Below are 22,020 nucleotides of genomic sequence, written 5' to 3'. Positions count from 1 at the left end.
CACAAAAGATATAATTTTTCGAAGATATGCATTTTCATCATCCAACTTGAAAGACTGTCGTCAAGTACTTAGAGTAAAAAAATAGCTATTCGAACCCACCTACTCTGTTTTTGTGATTCATTAGATAGGTACTTCACTTGACCCATATATTGCATCTTTTAGTACTGTGATTTTTTTATGTTATAAAGTCAACCTGTAGCTTTGATATATAAAAATAATAGAATCTGAAGCGAGACGATGTATGAAATATTCTTGATTTTTACGATATCAAGACAAAATATACAAATCAAACACGCCCTAACATAAAAAGGTGCACTCGAGTTTCCTCTTTCGATACTATTGTTATTCATTTTTAAGAATTTTGTCTTGAGTCACATAATGGAAGGGCAGACACGAAAATTACTGAACTGATAGATTGATATGTTTTCCGTCCGTGGTAAAAAAAATTAAAAATCAGAGGTTATGCATTTTTTTTCATCCAACTTGAAAGATACCCATGTCGTCGACTTTATATCTAATTGTTCTATTTAACTATGTACTAGATAAATGGAAAACTTATGCAAATGGTGTTTTTAAAATAAAACACTTTGTAATTGAGAAGAAAATTGTAATTTTGTTTTTTTCTATTAACTTTTAAATTTTTTGTGACTATAGTAAACATTACAGTACACATTTATCGCCTTCTCTAACAAAGAGCTTCGATTATTTTGTTCTATTTCAACCTGGTTTCCGACTGTAAAATGAAAGTTAATGTATCTGAACACTAAAAATGTGACATTAAGTATGTGATAAGTAGTCTTCAATAAAAGAATAATTTTATATACCAACTTAATTTTCTTCATTTTTTTTTAAATGTTGCTTTTTGTAGTTTAAGCTACTTATTCATAAAATTTACAAATATATCAAAATGTGGGATCTGGAAACAAACTTCACACAGCTTATATCAATCATATTTGATTTTATAAGTACATGTATCCCTGTGATGAGAGTTGTAACTGGGAACTTTGTTAATGGAAAAACTAAAAAGATTTTTCAGTCCTCTCTTTCTTGAACAAAAATTAAAAAAAATCTTGAGAGTACTGTCACAAAAAATTGAGAATGGTCATAGCCTGCCGTTCAGTGGTACATAATGAAAATTCTAAAATATATTGTAGTGGTTGTTAAATTCAATTGAGTTTTTAATAGATAATTAACTCCCCATTTTAATCAAATGTTTTGATTTAGAAGGTGCGGATCTAATTGGTCAAAATTGTCTCTATGATGAATTCTTGACTAAGGAAATAAAATAACAACAAACAACAATTAGTTTCATTATTGTCAACCTTTCAAAATGTTCTAGCTGTTCTTTTGCTCATTCTAGTATGTAGACTAACAAAAGATACCCAAAAAATAGAAACAATGGCCGTCTTTCCCCTCAGAGCTCTTCAGCTCTTTGATTTTTATTTGTAAGTGCACAATATAACTCATAGACATATAAACTAATGAAAGTGTAAGCATTCATTTGTCACTTCTGCAAATACCTTTTAAAAAGTTGGTAGTTCAAGTTTATGCCATGCTTTAGTGAATAATAGTTAGATCATAAAAAATACCACGGTGCTTGATGGGTTATTTTCATCTTCGTGATCAGCGCATTTTCGCTATGGTGATCCATTTTTCTACAGATTTTTCTTTTTTTTATATTTTCGTAATCAGTGATCATGGAAATTTATTTTAAATAGTATATTATTGATCACTACAATTTAGAACCAGATGCTCCGCAGGGCACAGCTTTATACGACCGCAGAGGTTGAACCCTGAACGGTTGGGGCATTGTCGAAGTATATGGACACAACATTCAAGCTGGATTCAGCTCTTAATTTGGATTGTGATTAAATAGATGACACAGCATAGGTTTCTGACACAGAATGAATGTGGTCTAATGAACTTAAAAATTTATTTTTTTTGCCTTTGAGCAATTCACTATGCTGTTGAATATTAATCCTCTCAAAAAAATGTTTGAAGAAATTTTCTTTTTATTAAACAATGATTAAATTGATTCAACTACTATTCTGGACAAAGAAAGATAACTCCAATTGAAAATTTCTTGCTATTGCGCAATATTGTGCAATTGAAAATACTTGCTATTGCACAATACTGTGCAATTGAAAATTTCTTGCTATTGCTGAATACTGTGCAATTGAAAATTTCTTGCTATTGCACAATACTTAATATGATAATTTTGGATCCTGATTTGGACCAACTTGAAAACTGGGCCCATAATAAAAAATCTAAGTACATGTTTAGATTCAGCATATCAAAGAAGCCCACGAATTAAATTTTTGTTAAAATCAAACTTAGTTTAATTTTGGACCCTTTGGACTTTAATGTAGACCAATTTGAAAACGGGACCAAAAATTAAGAATCTACATAAACAGTTAGATTTGGCATATCAAAGAACCCAAATTATTCAATTTTTGATGATATCAAACAAAGTTTAATTTTGGACACTTTGGTCCCCTTATTCCTATACTGTTGGGACCAGAACTCCCAAAATCAATCCCAACCTTCCTTTTATGGTCATAAACCTTGTGTTTAAATTTCATTAATTTCTATTTACTTGTACTATGGTTATGGTGCGAAAAACAAGAAAAATGCTTATTTGAGCCCCTTTTTGGCCCCTAATTCCTAAACTGTTGGGATCTCAACTCCCAAAATCAATCCCAACCTTCCTTTTGTGTTGATAAACCTTGTGTTTAAATTTCAATGATTACTTATACTAAAGTTATTGTGCGAAAACCAAGAATATTTCTTATTTGGGCCCTTTTTTGGCCCCTTTTTCCTAAACAGTTGGAACCAAAACACCCAAAATCAATCCCAACCTTCCTTTTGTGGTCATAAACTTTGTGTCAAAATATCATTGATTTCTATTTACTTAAACTAAAGTTATAGTGCGAAAACCTAGAAAATGCTTATTTGAGCCCTTTTGGGCCCCTAATTCCTAAACTGTTGGGACCAAAACTTCCAAAATCAATCCCAACCTTCCTTTTATGGTCATAAACCATGTGTTTAAATTTCATACATCTCTATATACTTAAACTAACTCAAAAGTTATAGTGCGAAAAACAAAAGTATTCGGACGACGACGCTGACGCCAACGTGATACCAATATACGACCAAAAATTGAAAGCGGTCGTATAAAAATGAGTTTGATTTATTGGCCAATTGAAAATTGTAAAATATTAATGAAACTATGGCATGTAGTTATTCTAAATAGGCCAATACAAAAAGTTTATATGTTGGTCATTCTATGGAAAGGTTTTGCGTTTGGAATAATTCAGTCAAAAGATTAGACTATTATCGGTTACATGGACACATACCTGGAGTGCTTATTTTAATAAATATTGAAATTCAAATAACCAGGTAACAGAACACTGTATAAAGCTAAAATCTTTATAACAAGAATGTGTCCACAGTACACGGATGCTCCACTCACACTATCATTTTCTATGTTTAGTGGACCATGAAATTGGAATAAATTCTCTAATTTGGCATTAAAATTAGAATGATCTTATCAAAGGGAACATGTATACTAAGTTTCAAGTTGATTGGACTTCTACTTTATCAAAAACTACCTTGACCAAAAACTTTAACCTGAAATTTGCACTATCATTTTCTATGTTCAGTAAACCGTAAAATTGGGATCAAAACTATAAATTGGCATTTAAATTAGAAAGATCATATCATAGGGCACATGTATACTAAGTTTCAAGTTGATTGGACTTCAACTTCATCAAAAACTACCTTGACCAAAAACTTTAACCTGAAGCGGGACAGACGGACGAACGAACGAACAGACAGACAGACAGACAGACAGACAGACAGACAGACAGACAGACAGACAGACAGACAGACAGACAGACAGACAGACAGACAGACAGACGGACGAACGGACGCACAGACCAGAAAACATAATGCCCCTCTACTATCGTAGGTGGGGCATAAAAATCTCAAGAAATTTCTGCGACACCTCAATCAGCATTTCATATGGATCAATGCTTACTTTTCTTCTCACTGATCTACATTACATAAGAAAATCTGAAGTCTAAATATTCTTCTTTCTTTGTTAGTCTTGTATTATTTTTAATTTTAGTTTCTTGTGTACAATTTGGAGTTTAGTATGGCGTTCATTATCACTGAACTAGTATATATATTCAGAGATCTCCATGGCCTGTTTAACGATGGCGCCCCGCCATCGTTCAAATGTCTTGCGCCATCGTCAAATGCCTCGCCCCATCGTTAAATTATCTTGCGCCATCGTTAAATTGTCTTCCGCCATCGTTCAAAACTTCATCATTTTTTGTAGCCCGACGCCATTTTTTTTTTATCAATTATAATCAAATGCATGTAATTGCATAACCCTTAGGCTTTTTATGTTATAATCCAACACAGTTATAACGCCTGAGGGATATCCGGATTAAGATCGCTAATCACTTAATTGTACCTGAGCTTGTACAGGTAGATCAACAAACCAGACAGGAGAATACTATCTGAGGATAGACGATCCATTTGTCGAATTAATCAACTAAGTTTCAGCAAATGATTATGATAATTTAGATTAAATAAATAAATTAATAATCCAGTTATAAAGAAAACAGTTTAACAAGTCGAACACGTGCTTTATTTTGACTTACGCAATCAGCATCCCCCTTTTTTAAGAAGTACAAAATAAGACGCAAAACAGTAAATATTATTTAATCACAAATAACTCGAGTACCGGGTACTGCTGTAACGATAATTTAGAATGACTTTAAAAGTTTAAAAGTAAAAACTTATAAATATTTCCTGTAAAGAAATATCGTATCGTAAGTCCGAATTCATTTCGTATATTACAATCAAATTGATACATCCGCGTTTCCGGTTTCTATTCAAACTCGAAAGATGCATGTTGCACAGCATCAATTTGTCAGATAAAGTCATTAAAAACCTTTTCATTTTCTTTACAAATCTCTTTAACCTTTTACATAACCCGTACGAATCGTTTTGTTGTTGCTGCAAATCAGCCATACCGGTAATGGGTTCTGAATTTGACAGTGTCCATGAAAAATAAGCTCCACATCATATGATTTTGAACCCCCATAACAATTACCAAAAAAACAAGAAATCTACATGGGGACCTTCATGACAGCTTTTGGTCATTCTCGAATAAGGGGGGACCATGAAGACTTGGCATTTGAATGGTTAAAAACGGCAATAAATGAACATATTGATACTTCTAATTCTATAATGAAAATTCAAATAAATATAATTTAAATAAGCAATGAATTAGCATGTTCACCATTCCTTGTATGGAGGGAAAAAATACTTCCGATCACGCTACACTGTACAGCGTAGACACGGTTTGTAATGGTGAAAGTTCCTCCATGGTTCAATTTTCATCCATGGAGATCCCTGTATATTGTTTAGGGGTCAGCTGAAGGACGACTCCAGGTGCAGTAATTTTTCGCTGCATTGAAGACCTGTTGGTGACCTTCTGCTGTTGTCTGTTCTTCTATGGTCGGGTTGTTGTCTCTTTGACACATTCCCCATTTCCATTCTCAATTTTATTCTGTACAACTGATGTCCCTTTACTTAATTAAAAATAAAAATAAAGGAAACCATAGATACTGCTTCATACCTTGAGCTATGACTATAAATTAAGTGAAGGCTGGTAAACTTCAACATAAAGCAAGGAGTTTTCGATTGTGAAAATTGTTTTGGGCCTAACCCCGGATTTTGTACATTTTGAATTTCCATATGATATTCAGTGCTTTTCAACTTCATTGATGAATTGGTTCCTAACTGTTTTGACTCAAAAGAACACTGATGGGTTTTTAATGTAGATGGAAAGTGTGTCTGGTTTGTCAAATCATAAACCTGGTACCCTTGAAGAAATCTCTTTAGCAACACTCTACCAGTATTTTTAAAGGAATTTAAAACAATCGCTCAGTTTATATGATATTCAGGAGATTGTTTATCTCATGAGGATTTCTTTGATTAAAGGTTGCTGCTTACATGAAAATTACTGAACTTAAGCAAAATATAAATTAGTAATTGAAATGTTAACATCTGCATAATGACTTGGTTGACCATTATGGACTTTATGTAACACAAATTACTATGGATATTTTTCATTTCAATTTTGACATAGTCTTTCGTCTTCCTTTCCTCATTTATGTTTTATCACTAAATAGGATAATATAAGAAAGCGAAAGATACCAAAGTGGTATTCAAACTCATAGAATCATTTTCATAACAACTAGGACAATTCCATTTCTAGGCGCACTCAGGTTACCAATTGACTGGGTCAGATTATGTGAATGTTTGTCTGTTACACCCACTTGTCATATGTAAATAATATAGACATTTAATTTGTGGGGTTGCCAACAGTTCTAAACGCCTAAATCAAATAATATGAACAACTATCAGAGGACTAAATAGTGTGTACTGTTGTAAATGTTGAATACTTAAACTTTCTTTTTTTCTTCTCGCTCACCTGCAAGTAATTAACTCTTTTATTTTATTTTAAACCCCATAGGAAAGCCTCTGACAGACTGAGTGAGCCTAAAATCACCAATATCAATAGCCAATGATAAACAAGTAAAAGGTAAATCATTCAGTACTATTACCAACAAAAGTATTGCAGTTGTCCATGCTATTATGAAAATGATTCTAAATGATAAATCGAAAACATACTTAGGGACAATTCAATGGGGATAAAGACAAATACAACATATAAACTAAGAATGAGCAACACATTACCCACCAAAAACTAGGAAGCAGATAGCTTATCATAAACAACATTGAGACAAGTTCATGTTCATTCAATTGCCACCACAGGAAAATAACAACCAAATCTCATCTTCACTGACATGAAAATTAAAATAAATATCATTCAAAAATAAAACTGGTTTACACAAGATTATACATTTATTAACAATAATAATGCACCAATTATTTCAATTAAACATCTTGTTAAGATTTTTTTCCAATCTTATACAATAAACTTGTCTTCGAACTGAAAGACTTGCTCCTTGTTGATGTGCTACATATTTCTGCCTTTATGGGTCCAGGCATAATCTTAGACACTTGTATGATTTAAGATCCAATTTAACCTGATTTATGTTGTACTCAGAATTGAAGTCTCTTTACCAGTCCAACTGTAATATAAAAATAATAAATATGAATAAATTAAATAAAAAAGCTGTTTATCATTGAATGATATTCAACAAATTTCTTGGAAGTACAGCTCTTTTCCATGATGTGTTTCTAAAGACAAGATTAACCATACAATCCAGTCTAACAATATTCTTTTTTTTTTCTTAACAATATCTTTATTGCACTTTTCTTTCCTGTTATGACAAATTACTTGACCTACAGCAGTTGGCCGAGTATCCCTGTTAGTCACTGGATAACCAGGGAATTCATTCAGTGAATTCATATTTATAGATAGTTTGTTAGTTTTACAATTTATGGTTATTACATACATTTTGCAAAATATATTGTCTCATGATTACGGAAAGTGTACAGTAACAATATTCTTACAAAATTATTGGTGACATTTTAAAACTGAACTAATAATTTTTCCCTTACATTATCAATGGTCCATAGCAATGCACCTGAAAAATTAACTAGAGGCTCTAAAGAGCCTGTGTCGCTCACCTTGGTCTATGTGCATAGTAAACAAAGGACACAGATGGATTCATGACAAAATTGTGTTTTGGTGTTGGTGATGTGTTTGTAGATCTTACTTTACTGAACAATCTTGCTACTTACAATTATCTCTACCTATAATGAATTTGGCCAGAAGAGACAGAGGAAAATAATTTGAAAAAATTTACAAAAATTTACAAAATTTATCAAAATTGTAAAAAAATGGCTATAAAGGGCAATAACTCATTAAGGGGTCAATTGACCACTTTGGTCATGTTGATTTATTTGTGGCTCTTATTTTGCTGTACATAACTGCTGTTTACAGTTTATCTCTACATAAAATAATATTCAAGATAATAACCATTTTGGTTATGTTGACCTATTTGTAGATATTACTTTGCTGAACATTATTGCTGTTAACAGTTTTTCTCTGTCTATAATAATATTCAAGATAATAACCAAAAACGGCAAAATTTCCTTAAAATTACCAATTAATGGGCAGCAACCCAACAACAAGTTCTCCCATTCATCTGAAAATTTTAGGGCAGATAAATCTTGACCTGATCAACAAATTTACCCCATGTCAGATATGCTCTAAATGCTTTGGTTTTAAAAAGATATAAGCCAAAATATACATTTTACCCCTGTGTTCTGTTTTTAGCCATGGAGGCCATCTTGGTTTGATGGCCAGGTCACCAGACAAATTTTTTAAACTATATGCCCCAATGATGATTGTGGCCAAGTTTGGTTTAATTTGGCCCAGTAGTTTCAAAGGAGAAGATTTTTGTAAAAGTTAACGACGGAAGACGACGAACGCCAAATGATGAGAAAAGCTCACTTGGCCCTTTCGAGTCAGGTGAGCTAAAAATAAGGAGATGTAGTATGATTGCCTTTGAAATTATACACCAAAGTGTAATGAAGTGCATTTGGCAACTGTAAAACCTTTTATGAAACTATATTTATAAAAGGTTTGGAAGCCAAGCAAATTTAACAATAAATGTCTTCTCACCCGAATCTTGTCCTGTGAATTTGCGTTTTAAGTTTGGTTTTTGCTCTGGTGGTTTTCCTGCTTTAGGTAACAGGTGACCTGGTGTTGGTGGAGGTTTGTTACTAAAGTAATCCATTTTCAATGACTGAAAAATAATTATTATCAGTGAAATGGAAAAACAAAGACTATGGTATATCTGTCCATGCATGTCACACACAAAATCAGTACATGCACAGCAAAAAACACAAAAAAATGCAAAAGTCACATTGCTTTTATTGCTGTTACAATAACTTTTTTTTCAACTTGTCCTGTAGGACAAGTACATACAAAAATTTACTTGTCCGAATGAAATTGTTACTTGTCCAAAAAATTTCTATTAAAAATAACCTTTTTATATTTTTAGTTGATTAAAGGAGCAAAACGAATTTAAACAATATAACAGAATTTGATTTATTTCTTTTGAAATACTTTTCAAAAATATGAGTCAAGTACAACTGCAAAACTAGCCATGTCACAGGAATTAGGTTCTAGTTTTCATCCATGCCAGTCTCATCAGACTCTAAACATGAGGCACCATCTTCTGATAAGCCAATGTACACTTATTGGGTTTGTATCCTGTGTTTTTTATTAAGTTGAAAAAAGCTTATTCAAATCAAGGATTTGTATAGTAAGTGTCTTACTATACAAATCCTTGTTCAAATGCAATCAATAAAAAGAAGGAGATAAGCCATCATAAGGTTGGATTGCCAATGAGACGACTCTCTGCAAGAGACCAAATGACACAGAAAATAACAACTACAGGTCACCATATTGCAAGTATTGTTTTTTATTACTTATGATCAAATTTGATTTTGTGAATTTTATCATGTTTATGGTATTTATTATAAGGAACAGAATGAGGTAGCAAAATGAGGTACTGTTTTGTCTTGGTCCCGAAATGTCTCCTGCCTTGTAAAACTGTCTATCAATCATGTCTACTAAATATGTCTCATACTGTGCCAAACTGTCTATTAAACTTGGAGCTGAATCTTTCGAGGTGACAAACTGTCCTTTAAAGTTACCTTATCTACAAAGGGCATCATTGATTTGGATCAGTAAGACTGGTTTCCGAGAATAGTCTAAGAATAGTTTAAAAGTAACTGACAAAGAACCAGTTAAAAATTATCGATTGCAAGTAAACATGTTGAAGAAAAAGGCTTTGCATTTGAATAAACAGAATACAGAAACATGTCGAATTAATATTTGTTTTCTTGTTTTTTGTTTATAATTACTTTGTTCATCAAAGTTGGATTAAATTTATTTTCTGCAGAATAATAATGTACTTGTCCCGACGGACAAGCTTGATACAGCTATTACTTGTCCGACCTTTTTTCCCTCTGGTACCGGACAATCGGACCTCACTGCAAGTTTAAGTAATCCCTAGCAATTAAAATAATTTCATGGATAGACTTTGTAAGATGCAGTTTATTTATATCTTGTATTTTACAGACAGTGTAAGTTTACAGATAAACTGTAGACATAGATATATGTCTTACTGGTGCTTTTATAGGAAGAATTGTTCCTTTGAACATAAGCTGATGTTTGCAACAAAATCTAAATAATTGTCCAGAGTATTCCCTTTTTTTTTTTTAAATTATCTAACATATTAACAATATCCCCTATTCTGTGACCAAATGCATAGCGAATAACTAACCTTTAATAAGTGATTGCTGGTCAAGTCTTATCCAAAACTGTAGACAATTGTTTTTACTGCCATTAAAACCCATTTAATGCTAACTGTCAGTTGAAAGGTCCACAGTGACTTTGAGATGAAACATAAAAGCTGATTTTCCTTGTCAGCTATGTGTGGAGTTTTCTGTCATTAATGAAAATTTCTCATAGATTCCTTTCCATTAACTATTTTTCTACTTACAAGTCAGACTTTTATTAAGCAGTTGCTCATTGGGAATTCCAAAAGTTACCTTTCAAGAGATATGACCTCTTTAATGAGTTCTCTATGATATCAACAGAAACATTTGACATTAATCAACAAAGCAGTATTTTATATATACCTCTGTTGCTGAACATCTCTGTAGTGGATCCATGGCCAATAGTTTTTTCATTATACACAGTAAATCTTCTGTTCCAGCTATAAACACATCTTTTAAATCATACCCAGGGAATACCTTAAACTTCACAAAGTCTGGTAAATCTTTCATACTCTGTAATAATAAACATAGATCATTCCCTAGAAAATATCTTAAACTTCACATACATGTAGTTAAGTAAATCTTTCATTCTCTATTAGTCGGTAAGATAGTAAAATCTAATATCAGATCCAGAGAATATCTTAAACTCATTATAAATTTGGTTAAGTGAATACTTCATACTCAGTATTATAAAACAAGAACCATAGCCTGGGAATATATGAAAACTTCACAAGTATTTATCATGTGCTCATCTTTGCTCTGGGCTCTATTGTGGTTTTAAGTCAACATCCAGTATAAGAAAACATTTGTAAGTTCACGGATTCTATATTTAAAGGAATAAATAATCCTTATCAAATCCATAATGGTCCTTGATTCCTCTTATGATTTACCTGACTACCTTTATTTATAAAAAGTAAAGGTATCAAAAAGGGGGTTGAAAAAATGAAAATCCTATATACCATGTAAAGGTATCTGCTGAAATAATGTTAGTTCAACACTTACTGCCCATGTTTCCTCAGATGGTGTACCTAACATCTGGAATATTCTACTTAACTGGTCTAAATCTGAATCTCCTGGTAGAAATGGTACCTGCAAAAATTAGATCATTCTAAATATTTATCACTTTTAAGCATTTTCATTAAGATAAAAGAATAGTTATCTTGATCGATACATCCCCATATACTCAGTATATGTAACTGATGGTGTATGGTCTTATTTTTTGTATAATTTGCCATGTATATTACAGATCTAGGTGTGAATAAGTTTTCAACATACAGCCGACAACACATCATCTGCATTTAACTCTTATTAAAAGGTCTATATATAAATGCATCCCATTTTGGAATAGGTTTCACTGTTCATGAATGTAAAAATCTCAAAAGAATTTTGTCTATAAACACAGTACTCTTTAAATATTTTATTTGTTATATTTTGATCCACTTAGTTTTAAAGTTATCTCCTATTCCTAACTTTCTCCCAGCTAGTTTGGAAGTTATCTCCTCCTTTTCAGCCAGTACGTTTGGAGTTATCCCCCATTATCAAGGTAAAGCTTTGATATCATTTAATTCTTTAAGTCAACATTTGACCTTCTTTTCAGTTTTTTATGCTATAAAGTTATATATTATTCAGGTTTATTCTTCAAATATCCTCTGTTCAATCTTAAATCATTTTCATCTTCTCTTCTGAACAGGGATGTAAAGAAATTTTTCTGGATAACAGGTATTGATTTTTAAGCAGAAAAACTTTTCATTGAAAATTGCTAATTAATTCAAAGTCACTAGACAATGACCTAGGGGGCAAGACCTCCAAATAGTTGTCAAACAGATATGTACAGATAGTAATGCAACTTCATACAAAATATAAATGATCCATCACAAGTAGTTTCTTGCAACCTAAGTAAGCAGAAAACTTGCTGTTGCCGGAAAAGCAATCTGTATGTCTCACCTTCCACAACTTTGTTGCAGGTGAGTCAAAAACCTAAATCTTAACTAAATTTCAAAATCAATAAAGGACTACCTGTAAATCAGTTTTATCTTGATATGCTCCATGATTGTCTAAATGTTTTTATTGTTTGTGAATGCATGTATTAAAATGAGATTAATGGAAAAACTACAAGAGTATTTATCAGACTTTGTTTACATACTGTATTTATATACTGCTCAGTACCTGTATTTTTTTCTCTGCACTGAAAGCCTCACTGTGAAGTTACTATTAAAAACAGAAACAAAAGTACTATTTTTCAGCTTAATTTTGTCAAATGTTGTGTATGGGTTTTGTGTCGTGATATTAATACACAATACCTTCAAATGACCTAATGGGAGATAACTCATATTTTACTGGGAATACACAAAGTAAAAGTTCTCTAAAAAAATACAGGACAATGTGTCTATAATACAAATCCATATTAAAGTAAAAGTTTTTACAGAAAACATCCAAATACCAATGACTCAATATTAAGTATAAGCAAACCCTTGGTAAAATATCTGTCAGTCAATATCCTACTACTCTCGTATCTATATCAAGAAAGAACAAACCCTAAGTAAAAGCTCTGCCAGTATACATCCAACTGCCCACATGTCTACACCAGTTCCATATTGCCTTGCTCCAAACAAAAGTTCTGGACATCTATACCACCTAAACAGAAAAAAAACATAACTTAAACATTGGCAACAAAAAAAGTTAAAAAAAGAAATTGTAATATGTAATATAAATATAAATATCAGAGGAATGCAGTACTTTGGTCTATCGTTCCTGTATATTATTATCTTCAGTTGTGTTTTTTTACATTATAATATTGATTTTAACTCTGTTGATCATCTCTATTCATTGATCATAATGACTAAAACAGGATTCAATCACTCAGTGTACATCCACTAGGACTTAGTATAATTACTTGCAGTTAAACAATCCAATTTATTTAATTTCTTGATCAGTAAACACACTAAGAATCGGTAAATTTACTGGAAGCTTAATCTTTAAACTTACCTAGTAACAACTTGATTTGTATATATTCTTGATGGTGATCCAAAAAATTTGGCCAAACCAAAATCTCCCAACTTTAGTAAGCCCTGATCATTGATCAATAAATTATTGGGTTTCAAGTCCTGAAAAACAGATAGCAGATAGTTTTTTCTATAAACCAACTAATTTTGCGAGCCATTTATTTTCGTGAGAAAAAAAATTCTGGGAATAAAAAATTTGTTAGGAAAATTTAATAACTTGTATCTTTTCTTGACCAATTACATCAAGTTAATTCGAAAATTGTGAAATTAAGTTGCCACAAATTGGGCTAGATACTAAAAAAAAAAGTATCTGCGAAAATAAATTTATTTACAGTATTAAATTTGATTTGCACATTTTCTCTTGTATGTGTGAAAACATTTGAAGTATCTACAATCCATGCAGGGGTTATTCTACTATATTTACCCCAGCACCCAGGCCCAGACCAAAATCAACAGGCAAAATCATGTCCTGTCACTTTTATTTTTCTCAAAAAATAATCATTAACCATGATAATGGGTGAAAATATTTGTTGAAAGAGTAAAACTATAAATCATATTGCTGCCTTAAGTTTATATGTGTATGGCTATAAGTATATAGTGTATTCAAACATATTGTCAATCAAAGCAAACCTTATTCTGCCAAAATAAAACACTATACCGGTATATAGAAAAGAAAGAAAGACAAATCAATACAATATTCCTCATTTAGTATATGCAATATCTTACTCTGTGAAGAATCCAGTGATGGTGAAGGTATTCTAAACCTTTTAAAGTCTGTAATATGTAGGATTTGATATGACCAGGTGTTAGTACAATTGTATTGTCTTTGATTATTATCTGAAATATATCATGTAAAATCAATCAATAAATAATTTAATTTTGGATGTAACACTTCTTTTGATTGGCTGACGTTATTTTGTTATCAGCCCATAGACATAATTTAGTCCTGTGACTGTGACGTCATCAACGTTTTTTCATTGTTTTCTACGGTTTAAAATGTAATTTAGAATTAAATTATAAGAAATGACTGTAATATATTTTCTGTCTATTCGAAATAACATAAAAAATGTAGTGCATACTGTTAAATAATCCGCTATGCATGTATTTTTTTATGTTATTTCTTCATAGACAGAAAAAATATTACAGTCATTCCTTAAGGTGGTACCTAACAGTACAGGGAGATAACTCTGTAAAATCAGCAGAACGTTTTAATGACGTTGTGTTCTTATTGGAATATTAAGCTTCTCAATGATCAAAATAAGTGTTTGTCAAACTGCTATATAACCAGTGTAATTTTTCTGATTAAACGGTTGGTTCAATTTTTTTGATTTTTTTATATTTTTGTCCAAGGGTCAAAGGTAGATACTTTGTAAAAAATTTAAGAAAATTAAACGAGCCAAATTAATTTTAGTTAAGGTATTAGGTACCACCTTAAATAAATATATGTATAGCAAGCATTTACCTAATTTCACTGAGTAATAGTCAATAGAATAAAAAACATGTTTTTTCCCTGCACTAAACAAGAGTGTACTTTTGTTAGCTTGTAGAGTGTTTTAATATGGGTTTATGGATTATATTTATATAATATAATATAAACTGTTGGACCATTCAAAAGTGGATATATCTTTATGTTTTCTATTTGTGCATGAAATATGATCAAATATACAAACAAATAGTCAGTAGTATGTACTATTAAGTGAATATTTCTCATGTCATTTTTTTTCTACCAATCAGTCACTGAACCATGAAAATGAGGTAAAGAAAAAAAGAGATAATTAGGATTCTGGATACAAGGTATGCACCTTTCAGGTCCTTTACCATATAGAACGCTTTAAACTAATAGTTTGTGCAGCCGTACTACCTGGGTCTAAGTTGTGGAAATCTAAGCAAAAACATTTTTTTCACATATTTAAAAGATACTAATTAAAATAGTAATTATGCTATAAATCTGTCAAATGGGGTACTGAAAAATGTGATAAAGATTTCAATTTTTTTTTTATTGGGATCTGAATCAAAGTATTTGTTACTATGAAGTCCTACTTGGTCAATAATGAAAAAAAAATCTTTTTACTTTATCTTTATCTTTAACTTCATCTTTCTTACCTTAGTCCTTTGTGTTATTCTACTAACTAAAGTTTTAATTAGTCTTGTCTGTTTTTATCTACTAGATCCTTGCAAACTGCTCTCATAAAATATTAGTAGAAACAGTTGCCTTTTTGCTATATTTTGTATTAATAAAACAAATAAGAACACATAAACATAACCCTTAATTGATCATACCTCTAAATCAGTATCCATAAAATCAAACACTAAACTGACGTTTGATCTATGTCCAAATACATCTTGTAACTGAAATCAATACAAAATACAATAATCAAAAGCATCCACAAAAAAAAGCAATGTATTAATTTAAAGAAATGATATTTCATTGTTGATCATTGTTATAAAAGAATCTAGTTGTCTTTTCAGATTTTTTTGTCTCATTTACATATACAGTATATATTTTTTTTTAATTCATATTTCGTAAAAATAAAAAAAGAACAGAAATAGTCAATTGATTGATTGCTGTTTGCTAAATATGATAAATGTTGAATGCATATGCAGGATGATTTGTAATTTAAAAATTACATATATACATATCCATAGAGGTAAATATGAAAGTTTCACTTCTTACACCTATAATATGGTGATGTTTAAGTTCTTGTAGAAGTTTAATTTCTCTCAATGCTGTCCTGTTTATACCATCTGCAGCTTCCTCTCTAGTACCAACTTTTATCTGAAATGTATTTCACAGAGCTTTATCTTTTAGGAAATAAAAATTTAATTTAATTCAATGTTTCACACATCTAAATGGAGATTTTATTATATATCAATACAATATAGAGGTTGATTCATATGATAGGAATATTAATTTTTATCAGTAAGTTATTGTTTTTATTTCTTTTTTAGATTATCTACTATTAATAATAAGGCTTCTCAAAAAATGGACGGACATATGCAAGACTGTAGTCAATTTTTATAGTTATGTCATTTTGATTATCTTGTCTCATATTTTACGAAGTACAAAAAAATGTAGAACCATTTATATGTTTTTTAATATATGTATTAAATGTGTTGATACCTGTATGTACAACTGACCTTTTTCACAGCAACAATATTTCCCGTCTCAAGGTCTTTAGCCTTATATACTGTAGCAAACTGAAATAAAAAAAAACCAGTCAAATCATGGCAAAAATTAAAAAGAAATAATTGACAAAAGAGATATTAATGTCATGAATGTATGACACCTGAAGTAAGTGTTACCCACTTCTACTAAAAAATACAAATAATATCGAATAATGGGGTGTTTAAAATATAAAGAATAGAGAATAACAGGAAAAATTTATAATTATAGAAAATATAACATGAAAAATTAAAGAATACAGAAATGACCATGATGAAACCTCATCCAGAACTTTTCAAATCTTGTACAAAAAAAAATCGATGCCTCCCCCATCTGTTCAGTATAAAAATTTGACAACACCCCTGTTCCATTCTAAAAAAAGTTCAAGGCCACACTTAATTTCCTCCCACCTGCTTCAGGTTACATACATGTAACCAGTCCTTTACATTCTACAAATGTGATAGAAATGGTATGATGTCATTGATGACAAATGATATTCATGTTGTTGACTGTTGATGACTACTTCGATAAATTAGTCGACATATTTTTTTTTTAATTAGATGTCTCTTTAATTTATTAACAACAAAAATACTTAAGGATTTTCTAACCTTGTGTTGATCCCTTGGTCTCTCATACATGTATCTTGCAATTGGGTGCTTGATAGATATAGGGTTATTGCATGCAGAGCTAGCAATGATTTTCTTTAAACAAGATTATAAAATTAGATACTGGTTACAACAAGTAAAAATATGGACCAATTCAAGTACACTAAGTTTTTTGTTGTATTTTAAGGTTGTTTAGGACTTTTGTAATCAATAAATGCTAACACATAGAAAAACCAGTAAAATTTTATAACAAAAATATCTTTTTTTTTAAAGTCTGTGGATTTCTAAAAAATCTTGGTTTTATTTGCCACAAAATCACCCTTTTCTATTAAATGCAATGAACATGATGAAACAATAGGCCAGTTCCATTATACGGTTTTCAGACGAATCTGTCATGTGACTTCATCACCACATGACAAAAATGCATGCATAGAAATTTCAAACACATGTTGAGTAAACGGATGAAAAAGTTTTACTTTATACTGCACAAAATATTTGGGAAATTAAAAACTAAAAGGATGGTTACCCTCCCTCATTCATATGGCAATCACGATTATGTACTTACAGAACATTATTTCTTTACTATCTAAGTATCTTACAGAATGACAATTGTGAATGTGCTGGAAACTTTTAATATAGCAGGGATACAGGCGTGCCTTCTATCTTGTAAATGACGTTATAAAGGCATGGGAAATTGAGGATCTTTTCCGGTGAAAGACATGATTCCAGAAATGACCTATAAATAATGCTTTGCATAAAGTTTCCCTTTGGTATATGTACAAAATGGCTCAGCTCTATTATTCGTTGTTTATGTTGTTTTGATACTTAGGAGATAACTGTATTGTATTTTAAGCTCCGACGGCATCAATTGGGGATTTGATGGTCGCAAATTAAGTTTACTGGCAACGCGTTAGCGAAGACAGTAAATGAGTATTTGCGACCATCAAATCCCCAATTGATGCCGTCGGGAAATCTGTCATATGTCGTCTGCACTTGGGCGTACGTCCCATAGCATCAATTGTCAATTGATGCCATGTAAAAAAGTGACGTTATCCAATCAAAATGAACGTTACAAACGTTGTTGCATTAGAATATTGCATTTTGAAAATTTGACATGGCTAAAGAAATTGTCATAATCCTTATTTATATTCAGAAAATACATGGTAGGAAAAACATGAATTTTTAAAAAATCTTTTTCCTGAATGCTATTGAAAAAAATTTAGTTTGGGTAGAGATGGCATACAATCCCCTGATTTACGTTTCAAAAATATTATTTTGCCATCAATTCTACCTGTCCTTCTCCAAGAAAGTCAAGTTTTTCATATCTTTTCAACTTTTCATCAATGCCCATATTTTTAACAGGAAATGATCAAACTGTTGCAGTTTTAGAGTGCAATCCGGATAAGACCTTGAAAATATCCGAATTGGGAAGGTAACGTTTGTTTTAATCAGAGTGGATGGGGTTAAATGATTAAAGAATATAAATGCCCTTAGAAAATGAAGATTAGAGAAAAAAGGGGTTAATTTTTTGAAGAATAGAGAAAAAAGGGGGGAAAATTAAAAGTTTAAATACAGAATAACAGACCCCCCCATCCAGACCCTCATATATACAATAATGTCAATAATTTATTATATTTCTCTGTTTTAACCAAAATATTGTTAAAATGTTAACTGTATAATAAAGAGCAGGATATTTTCTAACGCTATTTGTAAAGGTTTTTTTTAAGGAAATAATTTTTAAAATAAGTAAAAAATAATCTGCAACAACAGTTAGATTTAAGCTGAGACTACTATAACACTGTTAAAGTAGTCTCAGATTTAAGAAAAAAAATGTCTGAGATTTTTTTTTTTAGTTGCATTCTATTAGTATTATCTTGAGAAATGCAGGAGCTAGATTAAAGGTGTAAAATTATGAAAAAAAATATAAATCAGCACAACAAGATCTATTAACCACAAAAATTTGAGAGAGAAAAAAAAACAGTAAACCAATTTTGAGAAATTCCCCTGCCTCATACACATTTTTCATTTTTTTTTTTTTTTTTTTGCTGTTATTTTGACAGCTGCAAAAATTATCGGCCTAATATGATCTGTCTACTCTGATATTTTTTACACCTGTTTTGGTGTTATTGTCCCTGTAAGAAAAGCTTTTAAAGTTAAAATTGGCTCTTAAATAAAAAAGTAGCCAGGTTTAATATATTTATTGCAAACATTATTTGCAGCACAAAAAGAGTAACTGAAGAGTGCGCAAATGAAGGTAAACATTAGCTATAAACTGATGGTGTACTGTTTCTCTCTCACCAGGTTAGGCATACAATCACAGGATGTGACTCTTGTTTTTCATCACCTAGCGTCCATCATCGGTCATCAACTAATAACTTTTACAAAAATTTTCTTCTCTGAAACTGCTGGACTAATAAATTTAACCAAACTCGACCACATTAAACATTGGGGTATCTTGTTTTAAGAAAATGTGTCTAAAGACTTTGCCTGCCAACCAATATATATGGCTGACAAGGCCAAAAATAGTGAATAGGAAGTAGAATGGAATTTTGTCTGATATTATGAAAATTGTTTATATGAATAGAGAAAATCTGACAGGGGCAAACATGCCTAGAATGTTTATTTATCACTACCAATTGTTAGTATACGTCTAAAGTGTCAGGTGACTTGTATAAGAGTTAATGCCCTTACATAACAAATTTTACCACCTTTGTTCTCTAGACTACATTTCTGCATATTATCTTGAAAGCTATTATATAAGATACAGATAAACATTAAATTGCGAAAATGATCAATAAGACAGTGCTACAAATAATTTGAATATAATGGTCAAAATCGTCAGTCGACTCTAGCTTAGAGTTATTGCCCTTTGAAGGCTATTGCATGAGTTTACCATTTTTTGCATTTTTGCCTTATAACTTAAAAATAAGATTTAGATAGAAAGAATCTTACATAAGCAAAAATGATCTGTGAGACAAAATTTATAATTGAAAAATTGAAAAAAAATGTCTGATGACTCCTTATTGAAGTGATCGTCCTTTAATGACAATTTTTATCATTTGTTTGCCCTGTGTTGTGTTTTAAACAGAAACTGAAGAAAATAGAGAGAAACTAAACAGATTAAATGAGTAGCAGCTCAATATCAATAAAACGGTGATTTTTGTCTTGAATTCTATTTTCGTTCAAAATGTTGGAGAGTTTCTTTTGTTAAATATGTAATAGACCAAGGTGAGCGAAACATGTTCTTTAGATATCTATGATTTGTAGAATAATTTGAAGGTAGTTGTTGGTTAAGTGGTTATTTTTTTATTTTTTATGATACATTTTTTTTTTGTGATAAGGTGATTTTCTGAGATATCTTATGGGTAAAACATCAGAATGAGTTCCTATCATTTGGTATATTGCCACCTTTAAATTTCATAGTAGAAATATTTTTAATCTCTGTGCAGGTTAAGTTTATTTGGTTTATAGTCTCATTACAATGAAAATGTCTTTTACGCATGGCTAATAGTGGATTGGACTTTGATAGCATTAATCTAATATTATTACACTGTTCCTGTAAATGGTTATCCTTGATCTAGCACGTTCTATGTACTGATTGAAGTCTATAAGTAAATAAATCAATTCTTAGTTTATTCTTATATGTTAGGAATTAAAAACAAGATTGCACACGGTGAAATGTCTTGCCCTTTTAGCTAACCATTGATTTTATGTTGGTATCCCTAAATATAAAGATTTATCAGGGCCGTAACTAGCCTCATCTAATAGTGAGGCAAAATATATTTAAAAATTATATATATAAAAAAAAAATTGACGAGGGGTTTGGGGGCCGCTCAAGGCCCCCAGAAGCTCTGAGAAAAATTACGAAAAATCGTGCATTCTGAAAGTTTCCCGGATTCTTTCCGACATTAAAACGCAATTAATTGTTTGCTATTTTTCGACAATAATCTGGTCTCAAAGCAAGAACATAGATTCATTGTGATTTAAGACTTTTAGGTTTTATGGAAAACATTAAAAGACCGATATGTAGGATAAAGCAAAAATCGTAATTCTCATAATCATTAATACAGGACCTGTCTTGTCTGTTCTTGTCTTAATTGTATTGTGCTTGGACTATAGTTATTTTTTTATGACTAGATTTAAATAAAGTGACAGATTGTACTTTAAGTAGTAGTACTGCTTCAGTCGACAATAGGGACCATCTTGACCCTGTTTTACGGTATTATTGGTTCTTTTATTGTTGAAGACCCTCCAGCAACTTTGACCATTGTCTTTTAGAATTTTTTCTATGCATTGACTCTGTGCGATTATGTTTCGTGCACATTTACTCCATATTCCTTTATTTTCTGTTAGAGGGTCTGAACATGACTTAATGCAAGTTAAACCCTTCAATAGAAAAGCTAGGTCATATGGCAATACACTATTGTTTTTTTTTACCAAATTATTTGAATCCGGGAAATTGGTGACCTTACTTTAATTTAAACCATGTCAGCTTTCTAGTTTTATCTACCCTAAAAAAAAAACCAGTTTTGTACTCTTTGATATCAAGTTCAATTCTCCATGCAGAAACGACAATTTTTTTCTGTGTCTTGTAGCATCGTATCTTCTTAAAATATTTTCTCGCACAATATCTGGACATCGGTGGGCATGAAACATTGCAAAACCACACGTTTACAAATGAAAATCAACACTCAGCTATAGTCACAAAGTAGGACAATAAATGAACAAATGACAAACCCGGGACAGTCACATAGAAGTACAAACAATAGACTATCAACTCTGAAAACTAAAAGTAAAATAGAAACATGGATCACGAAAAACATGCAGGGGCAGACACCAGAGAGTGAAGAGAACTTGCTTCTTGCTAGACACTTTCTATGAAATTAATTTGATATTAAGACAATCT

At 31.2% G+C, this 22,020-nt stretch overlaps 1 protein-coding gene across 1 annotated transcript; it reads right to left on the bottom strand.

Moving 5' to 3' along the window:
• Nucleotides 1–6,926: 6,926 nt before the first annotated feature.
• On the bottom strand, nt 6,927–18,530 carry LOC139516767 (cyclin-dependent kinase 7-like). The gene is made up of 11 exons (XM_071307060.1): nt 18,406–18,530; nt 16,485–16,544; nt 16,021–16,122; nt 15,627–15,695; nt 14,073–14,183; nt 13,330–13,448; nt 12,879–12,978; nt 11,347–11,433; nt 10,708–10,857; nt 8,678–8,801; nt 6,927–7,175 (listed from the first exon to the last, which is right to left on the bottom strand). The coding sequence occupies exons 1-11, from the start codon at nt 18,463–18,465 to the stop codon at nt 7,147–7,149; spliced, it is 1,011 nt and encodes a 336-aa protein (XP_071163161.1). The 5' UTR covers nt 18,466–18,530; the 3' UTR covers nt 6,927–7,146.
• Between the last annotated feature and the right edge of the window lie 3,490 nt (nt 18,531–22,020).

Source organism: Mytilus edulis, chromosome 1, assembly GCF_963676685.1.
Source record: "Mytilus edulis chromosome 1, xbMytEdul2.2, whole genome shotgun sequence".
NCBI lineage: Eukaryota > Metazoa > Mollusca > Bivalvia > Mytilida > Mytilidae > Mytilus > Mytilus edulis.
The sequence above is the reverse complement of the archived record's forward strand: the minus strand, read 5'-3'. Positions and strand labels throughout refer to the sequence as shown.

Coding starts and splice junctions, on each gene's coding strand:
- LOC139516767 (XM_071307060.1), bottom strand. CDS start 18,465: ATGGGCATTGATGAAAAGTTGAAAAGATATGAAAAACTTGACTTTCTT. Junction 16,123..16,484: donor ATATTGTTGCTGTGAAAAAG/GTCAGTTGTACA, acceptor AATACATTTCAG/ATAAAAGTTGGTACTAGAGA. Junction 15,696..16,020: donor AACATCACCATATTATAGGT/GTAAGAAGTGAA, acceptor TATTGATTTCAG/TTACAAGATGTATTTGGACA.